Here is a 21,036-nt window from a genome sequence, read left to right on the forward strand (position 1 = left end):
TGGGAACCCCCAAATATTCCTGTGACCCCCAAATCCCCTCCTGGGACCGCCCCAAATCAACCTGGGACCCCCCAAATCCCCCTGTGATCCCCCCAGACCCCTCCTGGGACTGCCCCAAATTAACCTGTGACCCCCCAAATCCCCCTGTGACCCCCTCAGACCCCTCTGGGACCCCCCTAAATAAATCTGGGACCCCCCAAATTCCTCTGGGACCCTCCAGACCCTTCTGAGACCCCCCAAATCAATCTGGGACCCCCCCCAAATCCTTCTGGGACGTCCCAGACCCTCCTGGGACACCCCCCCCAATCAATCTGGGACCCCCCAAATCAATCTGTGACCCCCCAAATCCCCCTATGATCCCCCGGACCCTCCTCGGACCCCCCAAATCCCCCCTGGGACGTCCCAGATCCTCCTGGGACCCCCCAAATCAATCTGTGACCCCCCCAAATCCCCCTGGGACCCCCAAATCCCCTCCTGGGACCCCCCCAAATCAATCTGGGACCCCCCAGACCCTCCTGGAACCCCCCAAATCAATCTGTGACCCCCCAAATTCCCCTGCGACCCCACACACCCGTCTGGGACCCCCCAAATCAATCTGTGACCCACCCAAATCCCCCTGTGGCTCCCCCAAATCCCCCTGGGACCCCCCGAATCACCCTGTGACCCCCCCAGACACTCCTGGGACCCCCCCAAATCCCCCTGGGACCCCCAAATCCCCTCCTGGGACCCCCCAAATCAATCTGTGACCCCCCAAATCCCCCTGGGACCCCCCCAAATCCCCTCCTGGGACCCCTCCCCCAAAATCAATCTGTGACCCCCCCAAATCAACCTGTGACCCCCCAAATCCCTCTGTGACCCCCCCCCCGACCCCTCTGGGACCCCCCAAATCAATCAGTGACCCCCCCAAATCATCCGTGACCCCCCAAATCTCCCCGGGACGTCCCAAAACCCCTCTGAGACCCCCCCCCCCAAAATCAGTCTGGGACCCCCCCAAATCAATCCGTGACCCCCCAAATCCCCCTGGGACCCCCAAATCCCCTCCTGGGACCCCCCAAATCAATCTGGGACCCCCCCAAATCAATCCATGACCCCCCAAATTTCCCTGTGACCCCCAGACCCTCCTGGGACCCCCCAAATCAATCTATGATCCCCTCAAATCCTCCTGGGACCCCCCAAATCAACCTGTGACCCCCGAAATCCCCCTGGGACCCCTCTAGCCCCTCCTGGGACCCCCCAAATCAATCTGTGACCCCCCAAATCCCCCTGGGACCCCCCAGACCCCTCTGTGACCCCCCAAATCAATCTGTGACCCCCCAAATCCCCCTGTGACCCCCAAATCCCCTCCTGGGACCCCCCAAATCAATCTGTGACCCCCCAAATCCCCCTGTGATCCCCCCAGACCCCTCCTGGGACCCCCCAAATCCCCCTGTGACCCCCAAATCAATCTGTGACCCCCCCCAAATTCTCCTGGGACCCCCCAAATCAATCTGAGACCCCACCAAATCCCCCTGTGACCCCCAAATCCCCTCCTGGGACCCCCCAAATCAATCTGGGACTCCCCAAATCCCCCCGGGACGTCCCAAAACCCCTCTGAGAACCCCCCCCAAATCAACCTGTGACCCCCCCAAATCGTCCTGTGACTCCCCCAGACCCTCCTGTGACCCTCCCAAATCGATCTGGGACCCCCAAATCCCCTCCTGGGACCCCCCAAATCCCCTCCTGGGACTCCCCAAATCAACCTGTGACCCCCCCAAATTCCCCTGCGACCCCCCCCAGACCCCTCTGGAACCCCCCAAAATCAATCTGTGACCCCCGAAATCCCCTCCTGGGACCCCCCAAATCGATCTGGGGCCCCCAAATCCCCTCCTGGGACCCCCCCAAAATCCATCCGTGCCCCCCCAAATCCTCGGGCAGACTCCGCGGGCCGGGCGGCGCTAGGACCCAGCCGGGGGAGGGGGGCGTGGCCACACTCAGGGGGGCGTGACCACACTCGGGGGGGCGTGGCCTGGCGCGCTCCGTCAAGGGCGAGGCCGCGGGTTCGAGTCCCGGTTCCGACGGCGGCCATGAGCGCGGCGCGGCGGGTCGTGCTCTTCGACCTCGGCGGGGTCCTCCTGGCGCCGGGCCTGCGGCACTTCCTGGGCTGCTGCGAGCGGGAATTCGCCCTTCCCAGGTACCCGCTGGGCACGGGCTCGGAGCGGCCACGGGACGGGCCCCGGGCCCGGCCTTTCACCCGGTTTGGCCCGCCCGCGCCTCGGCGAGTGGGCGCTCGGCCGGAGACACGGAGAAACAAAGGCGCGAATAACCGCGTGTGTGACGGCGCCGCCCGCGCGCCCTTTGGCGGGAGCGGGACCCCCGTTGCTGGGGGGGGGGCGGATTTTGGGAAAAGGGGGAAATTTGGGATCGAGGAATAATTTGGGATATCCGGGAGTATATGGGAGTGTTCTGCCTGGTTGTGTGGTGCTGGAAAAGCAGGAGGACCTGTCCTGAGGGGGGGGGGGTGGGGTTGAGATGGAGGGGGGAGGATTTGGGGGCGGGTCAAGGGTTAAAGTTGATCCCAGTTTTTCCATCGGGAATGTTGGGAAAAAGCAGGAAAGGAGGGCGGTTAATCATTAATTAAGCGGCGTGATTCATTAAGCCCATCCCCTGACCCAGCTCAGGTGGGACCAAACCCCACCCACCTCCCCCTTCCTCCCAAAAAAACCCCCCAAATCCCAAAAATCCCCCTCTGGATCCCCAACGACCCCTTTTTTTTTTTCCCTGGAATATTTGGGATGTGGCGATCCCAGAAAGTTCCCAGACGGGTTCTTCCCGTGGCGCGGGTGTTACAAAACCGCGGGCAGTTAAAAATAGACTCAAACATTAAGGAATTAAAACCCTCGCGAGGACCCGGGAGCGATAAATTCCCAGATTTTTTTTTTGGGGGGGGGGAGACACCATCCAGCGATTTTTTTTATTCCCGGGTTTTTATTCCTGGCGAAATTCCCGCCGGGATCACGCGCCGGGCAGAGGGAATTGAGCTGCCAGTGGGAATAAATGGCCTGGGATCAGGGATGGGGGATACGAGTAATCCTCATTTCCCCCCAAAAAAATTGCCTCCCAGTAACTCCCGGTGACTTTTCCTCCTTTTCCCGGCAGGAATTTCCTTTGGAATGTGCTGCTTTCCGGGGGGTCTGAGAGTCCCTATGGCCGAGCCCTGAGGGGGGAGATCCCCCTGAGCCAGGTGAGCCCCCAAATCCCAACCCCCTGAAACTCCGGGAGGAGGGAAAACCTCTGGGATTTGGGGCAAAGCACCGGGATTTGGGGGCCCAAAATCCAGGGGAGGAGGGAAAAGAAACGGGATTTGGGGAAAATAACCGGGATTTGGGGTCTCAAAACCCAGGGGAGGAGGGAAAACAACTGGGATTTGGGGTCCTAAAATCCAGGGGAGGAGGGAAAACAACCAGGATTTGGGGAAAATATCTGGGATTTGGGATCCTAAAAACTTGGGAGGATGGAAACCAACCAGGATTTGGGGTCCCCCAAACTCTGGGATGATGGAAAACCTCTGGGATTTGGGGAAAATCACTGGGATTTGGGGTCCCAAAATCCAGGGGAGGAGGGAAAAGAAACGGGATTTGGGGAAAATCACCGGGATTTAGGGAAGACAACTGGGATTTGGGGCACTCAAAATCCTGGGAGGAGGGAAAACAGCCGGGATTTGGGGAAAATAACCAGGATTTGGGGTCCTAAAAACTTGGGAGGAGGGAAAACAATCAGGGTTTGGGGAAAACAACCGGGATTTGGGGAAAATCACCGGGATTTGGGGTCCCAAAATCCATGGGAGGATGGGAAACAATTGGGATTTGGGGAAAATAACTGGGATTTGGGGTCCCAAAATCCAGGGGAGGATGGAAAAGAGCCGGGATTTGGGGAAAATAACTGGGATTTGGGGTCCCAAAATCCATGGGAGGAGGGAAAAGAGCTGGGATTTGGGGTGCCACAAACTTTGGGATGATGGAAAACCTCTGGGATTTGGGGAAACCAGCTGGGATTTGGGGTCCCCAAATCCATGGGAGGATGGAAAACAACTGGGATTTGGGGAAAATAACTGGGATTTGGGGTCCTAAAATCCAGGGGAGGAGGGAAAGGAGACAGGATCTGGGGAAAACAACTGGGATTTGGGGCACTCAGAATCCTGGGAGGATGGAAAACAGCTGGAATTTGGGGAAAACACCCAGGATTTGGGGTCCTAAAACCTTGGGAGGAGGGAAAACAGCTGGGATTTGGGGAAAATAACCGGGATTTGGGGCACTCAAAATCCTGGGAGGATGGAAAACAACCGGGATTTGGGGAAAATAACCAGGATTTGGGGTCCCAAAATCCATGGGAGGATGGAAAACAGTTGGGATTTGGGGCATTCAAAATCCTGGGAGGATGGAAAACAGCCGGGATTTGGGGTCTCCCTAAATCTAGAATGGTGGAAAACCACTGGGATTTGAGGAAAATCACCGGGATTTGGGGAAAACAACTGGGATTTGGAGTCCCAAAATCCATGACAGGATGGAAAAGAACCAGGATTTGGGGAAAACAACTGGGATTTGGGGCACTCAAAATCCTGGGAGGATGGAAAACAACTGGGATTTGGGGAAAATAACTGGGATTTGGGGTCCCAAAATCCATGGGAGGATGGAAAACAATTGGGATTTGGGGCATTCAAAATCCTGGGAGGATGGAAAACAACCGGGATTTGGGGTCTCCCTAAATCTAGAATGGTGGAAAACCACTGGGATTTGAGGAAAATCACCGGGATTTGGGGAAAACAACTGGGATTTGGAGTCCCAAAATCCATGACAGGATGGAAAAGAACCAGGATTTGGGGAAAACAACTGGGATTTGGGGCACTCAGAATCCTGGGAGGATGGAAAACAGCTGGAATTTGGGGAAAACACCCAGGATTTGGGGTCCTAAAACCTTGGGAGGAGGGAAAACAGCCGGGATTTGGGGCACTCAAAATCCTGGGAGGATGGAAAACAACCGGGATTTGGGGAAAATAACCAGGATTTGGGGTCCCAAAATCCATGGGAGGATGGAAAACAGTTGGGATTTGGGGCATTCAAAATCCTGGGAGGATGGAAAACAACCGGGATTTGGGGTCTCCCTAAATCTAGAATGGTGGAAAACCACTGGGATTTGAGGAAAATCACCGGGATTTGGGGAAAACAACTGGGATTTGGAGTCCCAAAATCCATGACAGGATGGAAAAGAACCAGGATTTGGGGAAAACAACTGGGATTTGGGGCACTCAAAATCCTGGGAGGATGGAAAACAACTGGGATTTGGGGAGAATAACTGGGATTTGGGGTCCCAAAATCCATGGAAGGAGGGAAAAGAGACGGGATTTGGGAAAAATAACTGGGATTTGGGGGGATTTTTTGGGGGAGCTGAGGATTTGGGGGGATTTTTGGGGGGGGGTCGTGGGAATTTTGTGGGAATTTGAGGGGATTTGGGGATGTTTTGGGGGATTTTGGGGGGGGTTGGGGGATTTTTGGAGGGTTTTGGGGGATTTTTGGGGGGTTTTGGGGGATTTTTGGGGGGGGGTCGGGGATTTTTGGGGGGATTTTGGGGGATTTTGAGGGGGTCTTGGGGCATTTTTGGGGGGGTTGGGAGATTTTTGGGGGGGTTGGGGGGATCTCTTGGGGGGGGCATTTTTGGGGATTTCGGGGCATTTTGGGGGGAGTTTTGGGGCATTTTGGGGGGAGTTTTGGGGGAATTTTGGGGGATTTTTGCGGGATTTTGGGGCAGTTTTGGGGGGGTTGGGGGATTTTTTTGGGGCATTTTTGGGGGGGTTTTGAGGGGATTTTTTGGGGGGGTTTAGGTGATTTTTGAGGGGTTTTGGGGGGATTTTTGGGGGGTTTTGGGGGATTTTTTTGGGGGAGGTTTTGGGGGATTTTTTTGGATTTGGGGGGCATTTTTGGGATGTTTTGGGGGATTTTTTGGGGGTTTTGGGGGATTTTTTTGAGGGGTATTGGGGCATTTCTGGGGGGGTTGGGGGATTTTTTTGGGGCATTTTTGTGGGGTTTTGGGGGGGGCTTTTGGGGGGATTTTTTTGTGGGGTTTTGGGGTATTTTTGGGGGCTTTTGGGGGGGTTTTGGGGGATTTTTTTGGGGGGTTTTGGGGGGATTTTTTGGGGGGGGATTTGGGGGATTTTTGGGGGATTTTTTTGGGGAGGGTTTGGGGGGGGACTTGGGGAGTTCCTGGGGAAGCTTTTCCAAGGGGAGCGATTCCCGATGCCGGGGTTTTTCCAGCTGTGCCGGGAGGTGGACGAGGGCTGCCGGAGGGCGGCCTCTTCCTCGGGAATGGCAATTCCCAAATCCTTCTCCGTGGGAAGAGCGTTCCGGGAGCTGGAGGAGCAGGGAAGGGTCAGCGTCCCCATGCTGAGGGCGGCGGCCATCCTGAGGAGGAACGGTGAGATGGGAATGTGGGAATGTGGGATGGGATGGGATGGGATGGGATGGGATGGGATGGGATGGGATGGGATGGGATGGGGTGGGATGGGATGGGATGGGATGGGATGGGATGGGATGGGATGGATGAGATGGGATGGGATGGGGATAAGGATGGGATGGGGATAAGGATGGGATGGGATGGGATGGGTTGGATGAGATGGGATGGGAGGGGTTCCATCACCATGTCCTGGTTGGTCCCACCTTGGAATTCCCTGGTTGGATCCATCATGGAATTCCCAGGTTGGAATTCCCTGGATCCACCACAAGGAAGGTCGTGGTTGGTCCCACCTTGGGATTCCCTGGTTGGTTCCATCATGGAATTCCTGGGTTGGGTCCAGCTTGGGATTCCCTGGTTGGATCCACCTTGGGATTCCCTGGGTTGGATCCACCTTGGGATTCCTGGGTTGGGATTCCCTGGATCCACCACAAGGAACATTCTGGTTGGTCCCACCTTGGGATTCCTGGGTTGGATCCACCTTGGGATTCCTGGGTTGGATCCATCATGGAATCCTGGTCAATCCCACCCCCAGATCCCAGTCAATCCCACCCTGGAATTCCCTGCTCGCTCCATCCCATCCTCTCCCCCCTGACCCCCCCCCTGGCATTCCCGAGCTCCCCCTCCCATCCCACTTCCCTCGGGAACCTCCCACCCGGAATTCCCAACCCCTCCACCAACCCCTTCGCCCCTCCCATCCCCGCGGAACCTCCGAATCCCGGGATTTTTCCCCAAAAAAAAACCAAAAACCCCGTCTGGGGGAGCGAGGAGGGGAAAAATTCCAACCGCATCCCGAGCGGGAACGCCGCCCTTTTCCCAGGATTCCGGACCTGTGTCCTGGCCAACCACTGGCTGGACGACGGCGAGGGCCGGATCCGCAGGGCCCGGCTCATGGATCTGCTCCGGAGGCACTTCCACCTGGTGCTGGAATCCTGCCGGCTCGGGATGGCGCAGCCGGATCCCGGGATCTACTCCCGCGCCCTGGAAGAGCTGCGGGCGGAGCCGCGGGAGGTGCCGCCGGAATTCCCAAAAAAAAAAAAACCCCCGAGGGATTATGGTGGGGGGGGGGGGGTGTCGTTCCGGCCCCGGATTCCCGAGCTGATCCCGGTCGTTCCAGGCCATCCTGCTGGATGAGGTCCCGGAGAACCTGGAGCCGGCGCGGGAGTTGGGAATGGCCACGATCCTGGTCCGGGACGTGGACGCGGCGCTCGCCGAGCTGGAGCAGCTCTCGGGGCTCCAGGTGGGGATTCCCGGGATTCCTGGCATTCCCGGGATTCCTGAGGGAGCTGGAGTGTCCAGGTGGGGATTCCCGGGATTCCTGAGGGAGCTGGAGTGTCCAAGTGAGGATTCCTGGCATTCCCGGGATTCCTGAGGGAACTGGAGCAGCTCTCGGGGCTCCAGGTGGGGATTTCCAGGATTCCTGAGGGAGCTGGAGTGTCCAGGTGGGGCTTCCCAGGATTCTTGGGATTCCTGAGGGACTCCGGTATCCAAGTGGGGATTCCCAGGATTCCTGGGATTCCTGAGGGAGCTGGAGAATCTCTGGGGTGTCCAGGTGGGGATTCCTGGGATTCTTGGCATTCCCGGGATTCCTGAGGGAACTGGAGAAGTTCTTGGGGCTCCAGGTGGGGATTCCCGGGATTCCTGGCATTCCCGGGATTCCTGAGGGTGCTGGAGTGTCCAAGTGAGGATTCCCGGGATTCCTGAGGGAGCTGGAGTGTCCAGGTGGGAATTCCCGGGATTCTTGGCATTCCTGGGATTCCTGAGGGAGCTGGAGTGTCCAGATGGGGATTCCCAGGATTCCTGAGGGAATTGGAGCAGCTCTTGGGGCTCCAGGTGGGGATTCCCGGGATTCTTGCCATTCCCGGGATTCCTGAGGGAGCTGGAGTGTCCAGGTGGGGATTCCCGGGATTCCTGAGGGAGCTGGAGTGTCCAAGTGGGGATTCCTGGCATTCCCAGGATTCCTGAGGGAACTGGAGCAGCTCTCGGGGATCCAGGTGGGGATTCCTGGGATTTCTCTCATTCACGGGATTCCTGAGGGAACTGGAGTGTCCAGGTGGGGATTCCTGGGATTCTTGGCGTTCCCAGGATTCCTGAGGGAGCTGGAGCAGCTCTAGGGTGTCCAGGTGGGGATTCCCGGGATTCCTGAGGGAGCTGGAGAAGCTCTGGGGTGTCCAAGGGGGGATTCCCAGCATTCCTGGCATTCCTGAGATTCCTGAGGGAGTTGGAGTGTCCAAGTGGGGATTCCCAGGATTCCCGGGATTTCTGAGGGAGCTGGAGCAGCTCTCGGGGCTCCAGGTGGGGATTCCCGGGATTCTTGGCATTCCCACGATTCCTGAGGTAACTGGAGTGTCCAGGTGGATATTCCCAGGATTCCTGGCATTCCTGGGATTCCTGAGGGAGCTGCAGTGTCCAGATGGGGATTCCCGGGATTCCTGAGGGAGCTGGAGTGTCCAAGTGGGGATTCCCAGGATTCCCGGGATTCCTGAGGGAGCTGGAGAAGTTCTTGGGGCTCCAGGTGGGGATTCCCGGGATTCCTGGCATTCCCGGGATTCCTGAGGGTGCTGGAGTGTCCAGGTGGGGATTCCCGGGATTCCTGAGGGAGCTGGAGAAGCTGGAGAAGCTCTGGAGTGTCCAGGTGGGGTTTCCTGGCATTCCCAGAATTCCTGGACATTCCAGTGGGAGGACTGGAATGGGATGAGCCCCAAGGTCTCTCCCACCCCAAATCCTGGCGTTCCATGATCCCGGGATCTCTGGAGAGCAGGGATGGGATGGGATGGGACCGTGGATCCCAAGGGATGTTCCCGGGAGCTCCGGGATTCCTCGGGAGCTCAATCCCTGCTCCCAAATCCCGCAGCTCCGGAGCCTGGAGGAGCCGATCCCGACTCCGTGCGATCCGTCCGACGTCGCCCACGGATACGTCCCCATCCGGGTACCCGGGAATCCCTGGGATTGGGATGGGCTGGGAATGTGGGGGATCACAGGGATGTGTCCTGGGAATGTGTGGGATCCAAGGGATGTGTTGGGAATGTGTGGGATCCAAGGGATGTGTCCTGGGAATGTTTGGGATCCAAGGGATGTGTCCTGGGAATGTGTGGGATCCAAGGGATGTGCTGGGAATGTGTGGGATCCAAGGGATATCCTGGGAATGTGTGGGATCCAAGGGATGTGCTGGGAATGTGTGGGATCCAAGGGATGTGTTGGGAATGTGTGGGATCCAAGGGATGTGTTGGGAATGTGTGGGATCCAAGGGATATTCTGGGAATGTGTGGGATCCAAGGGATGTGTTGGGAATGTGTGGGATCCAAGGGATGTGCTGGGAATGTGTGGGATCCAAGGGATGTGTTGGGAATGTGTGGGATCCAAGGGATGTGTTGGGAATGTGTGGGATCCAAGGGATATCCTGGGAATGTGTGGGATCCAAGGGATGTGCTGGGAATGTGTGGGATCCAAGGGATGTGTCCTGGGAATGTGTGGGATCCAAGGGATGTGTTGGGAATGTGTGGGATCCAAGGGATGTGTCCTGGGAATGTGTGGGATCCAAGGGATGTGTTGGGAATGTGTGGGATCCAAGGGATGTGTCCTGGGAATGTTTGGGATCCAAGGGATGTGTTGGGAATGTGTGGGATCCAAGGGATGTGCTGGGAATGTGTGGGATCCAAGGGATGTGTTGGGAATGTGTGGGATCCAAGGGATGTGTTGGGAATGTGTGGGATCCAAGGGATGTGTTGGGAATGTGTGGGATCACAGGGATGTGTCCTGGGAATGTGTGGGATCCAAGGGATGTGTTGGGAATGTGTGGGATCACAGGGATGTGTTGGGAATGTGTGGGATCCAAGGGATGTGTCCTGGGAATGTGTGGGATCCAAGGGATGTGTTGGGAATGTGTGGGATCCAAGGGATGTCCTGGGAATGTGTGGGATCCAAGGGATGTGTTGGGAATGTGTGGGATCCAAGGGATATCCTGGGAATGTGTGGGATCCAAGGGATGTGTTGGGAATGTGTGGGATCCAAGGGATGTGTTGGGAATGTGTGGGATCCAAGGGATGTGCTGGATATCCTGGGATTGGGATGGAAGGGAGTGGTGGGCTCTGGAATACTGGGATGGAAGAGATTGGTGGGCTCTGGAATTCTGGGATGGAAAGGAGTGGTGGGCTCTGGAATGCTGGGATAGAGGGATGGAAGGGGCTCTGGAATGCCGGGATGGATGGGATGATGGAGTCTGGAATGCTGGGATGGAAGGAGGTGGTGGGCTCTGGAATGCTGGGAGTGGTGGACTCTGGAATTCCAGGTTGGAGGGGGTGGTGGGCTCTGGAATGCTGGGATGGATGGGATGATGGGGTTTGGAATGCTGGGATGGAAGGGGGTTGGTGGGCTCTGGAATTCCGGGCTGTAGGAAATGGTGGGCTCTGGAATTCTGAGCTGGAGGAGGTGATGGACTGTGGAATTCCAGGCTGGAGGAGGTGGTGGGATCCGAAATGTTGGATAGAGGGGATGGTGGGCTCTGGAATTCCAGGCTGGAGAGGGATGGTGGGCTCTGGAATTCTGGGATACAGCAGTGGTGGGCTCTGGAATTCTGGAATAGAGCAGTGGTGGGCTCTGGAATTCCAGGCTGGAGAGGGATGGTGGGTTCAAAGGGGTTGGTGGGCTCTGGAATGCTGGGATAGAGGGAATGGAAGGGGCTCTGGAATGCTGGGATGGAAGGGATGGAAGGGGCTCTGGAATTCCGAGATGGAAAGGATGGAAGGGGCTCTGGAATGCTGGGATGGAAAGGATGGAAGGGGCTCTGGAATGCTGGGATGGAGGGAATGGAAGGGGCTCTGGAATGCTGGGATAGAGGGAATGGAAGGGGCTCTGGAATGCTGGGATGGAAGGGATGGAAGGGGCTCTGGAATTCCAAGATGGAAAGGATGGAAGGGGCTCTGGAATGCTGGGATGGAAGGGATGGAAGGGGCTCTGGAATGCTGGGATGGAGGGAATGGAAGGGGCTCTGGAATGCTGGGATGGAAAGGATGGAAGGGATTCTGGAATGCTGGGATGGAGGGAATGGAAGGGACTCTGGAATTCCAAGATGGAAAGGATGGAAGGGGCTCTGGAATGCTGGGATGGAAAGGATGGAAGGGGCTCTGGAATGCTGGGATGGAGGGGATGGAAGGGGCTCTGGAATGCTGGGATGGAGCAGTGGTGGGCTCCGGAATTCCATGATGGATGGGGCGGTGGGGTCTGGAATGCTGGGATAGAGCAGGGGTGGGGTCCAGAATTCCGGGCTGGAGGAGATGATGGGGTCTGGAATGCTGGGATGGAAGGGAGTGATGGAATCAGTCTGGAATGCTGGGATGGAAGGGAGTTATGGAATTGGTCTGGAATGCTGGGATGGAAGGGAGTTATGGAATTGGTCTGGAATGCTGGGATGGAAGGGAGTGGTGGGCTCTGGAATGCTGGGCTGGAGGAGATGAGGGACTCTGGAATTCCAGGCTGGAGGAGGTGGTGGGATCCGAAATGTTGGATAGAGGGGATGGTGGGCTCTGGAATTCCAGGCTGGAGAGGGATGGTGGGATAGAGCAGTGGTGGGCTCCAGAATTCCAGGCTGGAATGAGTGGTGGGCCCTGGAATGCTGAGCTGGAGGAGGTGGTGGTCTCTGGAATGCTGGGATGGAAGGGAGTGGTGGGCTCTGGAATTCTGGGCTGGAGGAGATGATGGGCTCTGGAATTCTGGGCTGGAAGGGAGCGGTGGGCTCCAGAATTCCCGGCTGTATCCCATCTGTATCCCGGCATTCCCATTCCCTCCCAGCCGGGGGTGCAGCTGCACTTTGTGGAGCAGGGACACGGCCCCGCCCTCGTCCTGTGCCACGGCTTCCCGGAATCCTGGCGCTCCTGGCGCTTCCAGGTGATCCATGGGGAACACGGAGCTCCGGGGGATCCCAGGGAGCCCTTCCTGGGGCTTGGAACCCTCTGGAAGCTGCCCCTTCCCTTCCCTTCCCTTCCCTTCCCTTCCCTTCCCTTCCCTTCCCTTCCCTTCCCTTCCCTTCCCTTCCCTTCCCTTCCCTTCCCTTCCCTTCCCTTCCCTTCCCTTCCCTTCCCTTCCCTTCCCTTCCCTTCCCTTCCCTTCCCTTCCCAAACCTTCCCTTCCCTTCCCTTCCCTTCCCTTCCCTTCCCTTCCCTTCCCTTCCCTTCCCTTCCCTTCCCTTCCCTTCCCTTCCCAAACCTTCCCTTCCCTTCCCTTCCCTTCCCAAACCTTCCCTTCCCAAACCTTCCCTTCCCTTCCCAAACCTTCCCAAACCTTCCCTTCCCTTCCCTTCCCTTCCCTTCCCTTCCCTTCCCTTCCCTTCCCTTACCTTCCCAAACCTTCCCTTCCCTTCCCAAACCTTCCCAAACCTTCCCTTCCCTTCCCAAACCTTCCCTTCCCTTCCCAAACCTTCCCAAACCTTCCCTTCCCTTCCCTTCCCTTCCCAAACCTTCCCTTCCCTTCCCAAACCTTCCCAAACCTTCCCTTCCCTTCCCAAACCTTCCCTTCCCTTCCCAAACCTTCCCTTCCCTTCCCTTCCCTTCCCTTCCCTTCCCAAACCTTCCCTTCCCTTCCCAAACCTTCCCTTCCCTTCCCTTCCCTTCCCTTCCCTTCCCTTCCCTTCCCTTCCCTTCCCTTCCCTTCCCTTCCCTTCCCTTCCCTTCCCTTCCCTTCCCTTCCCTTCCCTTCCCTTCCCTTCCCAAACCTTCCCAAACCTTCCCAAACCTTCCCTTCCCTTCCCTTCCCAAACCTTCCCTTCCCTTCCCTTCCCTTCCCAAACCTTCCCTTCCCTTCCCAAACCTTCCCAAACCTTCCCTTCCCTTCCCTTCCCTTCCCTTCCCAAACCTTCCCTTCCCAAACCTTCCCTTCCCAAACCTTCCCTTCCCTTCCCAAACCTTCCCAAACCTTCCCAAACCTTTCCTTCCCAAACCTTCCCAAACCTTCCCAGATCCCGGCGCTGGCCGACGCCGGATTCCGGGTGATCGCCCTGGAGATGAAGGGATACGGGGAATCCACGGCCCCGCCCGGTGAGCTGGGAATGGGCTGGGAATGGGCTGGGAATGGGGAGGGAATGGGCTGGGAATGGTCTGGGAATGGTGTGGGAATGGACTGGGAAGGCTGGGAATGAGCTGGGAATGGGCTGGGAATGGGCTGGGAATGGGCTGGGAATGGGGAATCCATGGCTCTGCCTGGTGAACTGGGAATGGGGTGGGAATGGACTGGGAATGGGCTGGGAATGAACTGGGAATGAGCTGGGAATGGACCAGGAATGGGCCGGGAATGGGCCGGGAATGGGCTGGGAATGGGTTGGGAATGGTCTGGGAATGGTCTGGGAATGGGGCTGGGAATGAACTGGGAATGGACCAGGAATGGGGTGGGAATGGGCTGGGAATGAGCTGGGAATGGGCCAGGAATGGGGTGGGAATGGGCTGGGAATGGAGTGGGAATGGGTTGGGAATGGGCTGGGAATGGAGTGGGAATGGGGAATCCATGGTGAGCTGGGAATGAGCTGGGAATGGGCTGGGAATGGGTTGGGAATGAGCTGCGAATGGTCTGGGAATGGGCTGGGAATGGTCTGGGAATGGGCCGGGAATGAGCTGGGAATGAGCTGGGAATGGACCGGGAATGGGCTGGGAATGGGTTGGGAGTGGTCTGGGAATGGGGCTGGGAATGAACTGGGAATGGACCAGGAATGGGGTGGGAATGGGCCGGGAATGAGCTGGGAATGGGCCAGGAATGGGGTGGGAATGGGCTGGGAATGGAGTGGGAATGGGTTGGGAATGGGCTGGGAATGGAGTGGGAATGGGGAATCCATGGTGAGCTGGGAATGAGCTGGGAATGGGCTGGGAATGGGTTGGGAATGAGCTGCGAATGGTCTGGGAATGGGCTGCGAATGGTCTGGGAATGGGCTGGGAATGGTCTGGGAATGGACCGGGAATGGGCTGGGAATGTGGAATCCATGGCTCCGCCCGGTGAGCTGGGAATGGGATGGGAATAGGGTGGGAATGTGTTGGGAATGTGTTGGGAATGAGCAGGGAATGGACTGGGAATGGGATGGGAATAGGGTGGGAACGGGCTGGGAATGGTCTGGGAATGAGCTGGGAATGGGGTGGGAATGGTCTGGGAATGGTCTGGGAATGGGCTGGGAATGGGAATGGCCAAACCCCGGAGGGAATGGCTGGAGGATTCTCCTCCAGAGGGTGGGAATCCTTCCCGTTTTTTGGCTGGAATAAATCCGTGGAAAAGCCTGAGCGTTCCAGTGACGGAGCCCGTTCCCTTTCCCGCAGATATCCAGGAATATTCCCAGGAGCGGATCTGCCAGGTGAGGAGGGAACGGGAGCGGGATGGGGAGGGATGATCCCGGCGGGAATCCGGGAGCTGAGCCGCCCTCTCCTCATTTTCCCAGGATCTGACGGTTTTCCTGGACAAACTGGTGAGGATTCCCCCCGGGATGGGGATGGGAAGGGTGTTGGGATGATCCCAAGGAATGGGAATGGTTGGGAATGACGGCTGGAAGGGTGTTGGGATGATCCCAAGGAATGGGAATGGTTGGGAATCCTGGCTGGAAGGGTGTTGGGATGATCCCAAGGAATGGGAATGGTTGGGAATGACGGCTGGAAGGATGTTGGGATGATCCCAAGGGATGGGAATGACCAGGGAATCAAGGCTGGAAGGATGTTGGGATGATCCCAAGGGATGGGAATGGGGAAGGGGAAAAAAGGGAAATGAAAAAAAGGGGGAAAAGGAGAAAAAAAGGATGGAAAAGGAGAGAAAACTCCAAGGAAAGGGGGAAAAGGAGGAAAAAACAGGGAAAGGGGGAAAAGGGGAAAACAAGGAAAGGGAAAAAGGAGGAAAAACAAGGAAAGGGGGGAAAGGGGAAAAAACAAGGAAAGGAGGAAAAGGAGAAAAAATCAGGAAAGGGGAAAAAGGAAGAAAAACAAGGAAAGGAGAAGAAAAACAAGGAAAGGGGGAAAAGGAGAAAAAAGAAGGAAATGAGAAGAAAAACAAGGAAAGGGGGAAAAGTAGGAAAAAAACCCTAAAAAATCAGGGAGTGAAGGAGAAAAAGGGTGAAAAAAGATGGAAAAAAAGGTGAAAAAAGGTGGAAAAAAATGGCAAAAAAAAGATGGAAAAAAATGGCAAAAAAAATGGCAAAAAATGGCAAAAAAAAATGGAAAAAAAGGCAAAAAAAATGGAAAAAAATGGCAAAAAAGATGGAAAAAAGGGAAAAAAAGATGGAAAAAATGACAAAAAAAGATGGAAAAAATGGCAAAAAAAGTGGGAAAAAAAGGCAAAAAAAGATGGAAAAAATGGCAAAAAAAGGATGGAAAAAAGGCAAAAAAAGATGGAAAAAATGACAAAAAAAGATGGAAAAAATGGCAAAAAAAAATGGAAAAAATGGCAAAAAAAGATAGAAAAAAATGGTAAAAAAAATGGAAAAAATGGCAAAAAAAATGGAAAAAAAGGCAAAAAAATGGAAAAAAAAGGCAAATAAAGATGGAAAAAATGGCAAAAAAAGATGGAAAAAAAGGCAAAAAAAGATGGAAAAAATGGCAAAAAAAGATGGGAAAAAATGGCAAAAAAAAAGATAGAAAAAAAGGCAAAAAAATGGAAAAAAAAGGCAAATAAAGATGGAAAAAAATGGCAAAAAAAAGATGGAAAAAATGGCAAAAAAAGATGGAAAAAAAGGCAAAAAAATGGAAAAAAAAGGCAAATAAAGATGGAAAAAATGGCAAAAAAAGATGGAAAAAATGGCAAAAAAAGATGGAAATAATGGCAAAAAAAAGATGGAAAAAATGGCAAAAAAAGATGGGAAAAAATGGCAAAAAAAGATGGAAAAAATGGCAAAAAAAGATGGAAAAAATTGGCAAAAAAAAGATGGAAAAAATGGCAAAAAAAAGATGGAAAAAAAGGCAAAAAAAGATGGAAAAAATGGCAAAAAAAGATGGGAAAAAAGGCAAAAAAATGGAAAAAATGGCAAAAAAGATGGAAAAAATGGCAAAAAAAGATGGGAAAAAAATGGCAAAAAAAAGATGGAAAAAAAGGCAAAAAAAATGGAAAAAAATGGCAAAAAAAGATGGAAAAAATGGCAAAAAAAAGATGGAAAAAAAGGCAAAAAAAATGGAAAAAAAGGCAAAAAAATGGAAAAAAATGACGAAAAAAGATGGGAAAAAAATGGCAAAAAAAGATGGGAAAAAATGGCAAAAAAAGATGGAAAAAATGGCAAAAAAAGATGGAAAAAATGGCAAAAAAAAGATGGAAAAAAGGCAAAAAAAGATGGAAAAAATGGCAAAAAAATTGGAAAAAAATGGCAAAAAAAGATGGCAGAAAAGCCATTTTTGCTGTTCCCGGGCTCCTTCCCGACTCCAGGTCCGGGAATTCCCTCCCCGCTCCCGCTGCCCATCCCGGGCGGGTTCTCTGGGAATGGGGGCGGATCCCTGACGTGCCTTTTCCCGCAGGGAATTCCGCAGGCGGTGCTGGTGGGCCACGACTGGGGCGGGGCCGTGGTTTGGAACATGGCCCTCTTCCACCCCCACAGGGTCAGGTGGGTCCCCGCCTTCCAGGGCCTCGGGAATTCCGGGATAACGCTGCTTTTTCCCGCCGGGAATGCCCAGGGGGGCCGTGGCCTCGCCGAACGAGCTGGTCCGCATCCCGGAATTCCGGGAGAACGCTGATTTTTCCCGCCGGGAATCCCCAGGGCCGTGGCCTCGCTGAACATTCCGTCCCCCTGGTCCCAAAATCTGGGATAACGCTGATTTTTCCCGCTGGGAATTCCCAGGGCCGTGGCCTCGCTGAATGCCTCATTCCACATCCGGAATTCTGGGATAATGCAGATTATTCCCACTGGGAATTCCCAGGGCCGTGGCCTCACCGAACACTCCATCCCCCAGATCCCAAATTCCGGGATAACGCTGATTTTTCCCACTGGGAATTCCCAGGACCGTGGCCTCGCTGAACTCTCCGTTCCACATCCGGAATTCTGGGATAACGCTGATTTTTCCCTCCGGGAATGCTCAGGGCCGTGGCCTCACTGAACACTCCATCCCCCTGATCCCAAATTCCGGGATAACACTGATTTTTCCCGCTGGGAATTCCCAGGGCTGTGGCCTCTCTTAACATTCCATCCCCCTGATCCCAAATTCCAGGATAACACTGATTATTCCCGCTGGGAATTCCTGGGGCCGTGGCCTCGCTGAATGCACCATTCCACATCCGGAATTCCGGGATAACGCAGATTATTCCCACCGGGAATTCCCAGGGCTGTGACCTCTCTTAACATTCCATCCCCTCGATCCCAAATTTTGGGATAACACTGATTTTTCCCACTGGGAATTCCCAGGGCCGTGGCCTCACTGAATGCGCCATTCCACATCTGGAATTCCGGGATAAAGCAGATTATTCCCACCGGGAATCCTCAGGGCCATCACCTCTCTTAACATTCCATCCCCCTGATCCCAAATTCCGGGATAACGCTGATTTTTCCCACTGGGAATTCCCAGGACCGTGGCCTCGCTGAACTCTCCGTTCCACATCCGGAATTCCGGGATAACGCAGATTATTCCCACCGGGAATTCCCAGGGCTGTGACCTCTCTTAACATTCCATCCCCTCGATCCCAAATTTTGGGATAACACTGATTTTTCCCGCTGGGAATTCCCAGGGCCGTGGCCTCACTGAATGCACCATTCCACATCTGGAATTCCGGGATAATGCAGATTATTCCCACCGGGAATCCTCAGGGCCATCACCTCTCTTAACATTCCATCCCCCTGATCCCAAATTTTGGGATAATGCTGATTTTTCCCACTGGGAATTCCCAGGGCCGTGGCCTCGCTGAACTCTCTGTTCCACATCCGGAATTCCGGGATAACGCTGCTTTTTCCCGCTGGGAATTCCCAGGGCCGTGGCCTCACTGAATGCCCCATTCCACATCCGGAATTCCGGGATAACGCTGCTTTTTCCCGCTGGGAATTCCCAGGGCCATGGCCTTGCTGAACACCCCATACGCCCGATCCCGAATTCCGGGATAACGCTGATTATTCCCACTGGGAATTCTGAGGGCCGTGGCCTCGCTGAACTCTCCGTTCCACATCCCGAATTCCGGGATAACGCTGGTTATTCCCACTGGGAATTCCCAGGGCCGTGGTCTCACTGAATGCGCCATTCCACTGATCCCGAATTCCGGGATAACGCTGATTTATCCCACTGGGAATTCCCAGGGCCGTGGCCTCGCTGAATGCACCACATCCGGAATTCCAGGATAACACTAATTTTTCCCGTTGGGAATTCCCAGGGCCATGGCCTTGCTGAACACCCCATACGCCCGATCCCGAATTCCGGGATAACGCTGATTATTCCCACTGGGAATTCCCAGGGCCGTGGTCTCACTGAATGCGCCATTCCACATCCCGAATTCCGGGATAACGCTGATTTATCCCGTTGGGAATTCCCAGGGCCGTGGCCTCGCTGAATGCACCACATCCGGAATTCCAGGATAACACTAATTTTTCCCGTTGGGAATTCCCAGGGCCGTGGCCTCTCTGAACACGCCGTACCGCCCGGCCGATCCCGCCGTGGATATCCTGGAGAAGATGAAGGAACATCCCGCCCTGGAATACCAGTTCTACTTCCAGGAGCCGGTGAGAATCCCGGGGGGTTTTTTTCCGGTTTTTCCGGGATGTGTGGAATTTCCCCCCCCCCCGGATCCCGGTTTTTTTCCCGCAGGGAGTGGCGGAGGCGGAGCTGGAGAAGGACATCGGCCGCACCCTCAAGGCCCTGATCCGCTCCACGCACCCGGAGGTAACGCCGGGATCGGGGCAATTCGGGAATTCGGGAATTCGGGAGAGGCTCCGGAGCATCCCGGGGGGTCCCTCGGTCGTGTTCCCGTCCCGGGTTGTCCTCCTCTTCCCACTTTTTCCTGGGAATGGCCGCTCCCAGTGCTGGTATCCAGTGGGGACTGGATCCCTTGGGATGCTCCCAGCTCTGGTATCCCAGTGATTCCCGATCCCTTGGGATGCTCCCAGCTCTGGTATCCAGTGATTCCCAATCTTCCCAATCCCTTGGGATGCTCCCAGCTCTGGTATCCATTGGATCCTGATCCCTTGGGATGCTCCCAGCTCTGGTATCCAGTGATTCCCAATCCCTTGGGATGCTCCCAGCTCTGGTATCCAGTGATTCCCAATCCCTTGGGATGCTCCCAGCTCTGGTATCCATTGGATCCTGATCCCTTGGGATGCTCCCAGCTCTGGTATCCATTGGATCCCAATCCCTTGGGATGCTCCCAGCTCTGGTATCCATTGGATCCCAATCCCTTGGGATGCTCCCAGCTCTGGTATCCATTGGATCCCGATCCCTTGGGATGCTCCCAGCTCTGGTATCCATTGGATCCCGATCCCTTGGGATGCTCCCAGCTCTGGTATCCATTGGATCCCGATCCCTTGGGATGCTCCCAGCTCTGGTATCCATTGGATCCCAATCCCTTGGGATGCTCCCAGCTCTGGTATCCATTGGATCCCGATCCCTTGGGATGCTCCCAGCTCTGGTATCCATTGGATCCTGATCCCTTGGGATGCTCCCAGCTCTGGTATCCAGTGATTCCCAATCCCTTGGGATGCTCCCAGCTCTGGTATCCATTGGATCCCGATCCCTTGGGATGCTCCCAGCTCTGGTATCCAGTGATTCCCAATCCCTTGGGATGCTCCCAGCTCTGGTATCCATTGGATCCCGATCCCTTGGGATGCTCCCAGCTCTGGTATCCATTGGATCCCGATCCCTTGGGATGCTCCCAGCTCTGGGAGTTGGTTCCTGGATCCCTTGGGATGCAGCAATTCCCGGTCCCTGCTCTGGGAAGGTCAGGACCCCCCATTCCCTGTTCCCTCCTTACCCCATTCCCTGTTCCCTGTTCCCCATTCCCATCCCCATTCCCATTCCCAGTTTCCCATTCCCTGTTCCCCCAGGATCGTCTCCCCCTCGGCCTCACCTTGCAGGGGATCCTGGAGCGAGGTCGGCCGGGATTTGGGATGGGGGAGCTGGGGGGGTTATGGGGTTATGGGGGTTATGGGGTTATGGGGGTTATGGGGTTATGGGGGTTATGGGGTTATGGGGATATGGGGTTATGGGGTGGGGGGTTATGGGGTTATGGGGTTATGGGGTTATGGGGTTATTGGGGTTATGGGGTTATGGGGTTATGGGGTTATGGGGTGGGGTTATGGGGTTATGGGGTTATGGGGTTATGGGGATATGGGGTTATGGGGTGGGGTTATGGGGTTATGGGGTTATGGGTTATGGGGTTATGGGGATATGGGGTTATGGGGTTATGGGGGTTATGGGGTTATTGGGGTTATGGGGTTATGGGGTTATGGGGTTATGGGGTTATGGGGTTATGGGGTGGGGTTATGGGGTTATGGGGTTATGGGGTTATTGGGGATATGGGGTTATGGGGTTTATGGGGTTATGTGGTTATGGGGATATGGGGTGGGATTATGGGGTGGGGTTATGGGGTTATGGGGATTATGGAGTTATGGGGATATGGGGTGGGGATATGGGGTTATGGGGTTAT

At 55.2% G+C, this 21,036-nt stretch overlaps 2 protein-coding genes across 2 annotated transcripts in view; both read left to right on the forward strand.

Moving 5' to 3' along the window:
• The first annotated feature begins 1,998 nt into the window (after positions 1-1,998).
• Positions 1,999-21,036, forward strand: part of EPHX2 (epoxide hydrolase 2) — a 27,059-nt gene continuing 8,021 nt past the window's right edge. Inside the window, exons 1-14 of the mRNA XM_032682271.1 lie at positions 1,999-2,170; positions 3,136-3,220; positions 6,285-6,444; positions 7,301-7,491; positions 7,598-7,720; positions 9,335-9,409; positions 12,268-12,363; positions 13,430-13,508; positions 14,769-14,803; positions 14,888-14,914; positions 16,938-17,023; positions 19,006-19,117; positions 19,203-19,277; positions 20,435-20,514. Coding sequence (XP_032538162.1) covers positions 2,064-2,170; positions 3,136-3,220; positions 6,285-6,444; positions 7,301-7,491; positions 7,598-7,720; positions 9,335-9,409; positions 12,268-12,363; positions 13,430-13,508; positions 14,769-14,803; positions 14,888-14,914; positions 16,938-17,023; positions 19,006-19,117; positions 19,203-19,277; positions 20,435-20,514 — 1,331 coding nt within the window. The 5' untranslated portion in view covers positions 1,999-2,063. The remainder of the gene's footprint in view (positions 2,171-3,135; positions 3,221-6,284; positions 6,445-7,300; positions 7,492-7,597; positions 7,721-9,334; positions 9,410-12,267; positions 12,364-13,429; positions 13,509-14,768; positions 14,804-14,887; positions 14,915-16,937; positions 17,024-19,005; positions 19,118-19,202; positions 19,278-20,434; positions 20,515-21,036) is intronic.
• On the forward strand, positions 9,459-11,458 carry LOC116784885 (keratin-associated protein 5-4-like). The gene is made up of 2 exons (XM_032683908.1): positions 9,459-10,588; positions 11,123-11,458. The coding sequence occupies exons 1-2, from the start codon at positions 9,477-9,479 to the stop codon at positions 11,142-11,144; spliced, it is 1,134 nt and encodes a 377-aa protein (XP_032539799.1). The 5' UTR covers positions 9,459-9,476; the 3' UTR covers positions 11,145-11,458.

The sequence above is a fragment of the Chiroxiphia lanceolata genome, chromosome 3 (assembly GCF_009829145.1).
Source record: "Chiroxiphia lanceolata isolate bChiLan1 chromosome 3, bChiLan1.pri, whole genome shotgun sequence".
Classification (NCBI taxonomy): domain Eukaryota; kingdom Metazoa; phylum Chordata; class Aves; order Passeriformes; family Pipridae; genus Chiroxiphia; species Chiroxiphia lanceolata.

Excerpts from the sequence above, each read along its gene's own strand:
- LOC116784885 (XM_032683908.1), top strand. The coding sequence starts at position 9,477 with ATGTGTGGGATCCAAGGGATGTGTTGGGAATGTGTGGGATCCAAGGGA. Across the intron at positions 10,589-11,122 it reads CTGGAATACTGGGATGGAAG|GGGCTCTGGAATGCTGGGAT; the intron begins AGATTGGTGGGC and ends AAAGGGGTTGGT.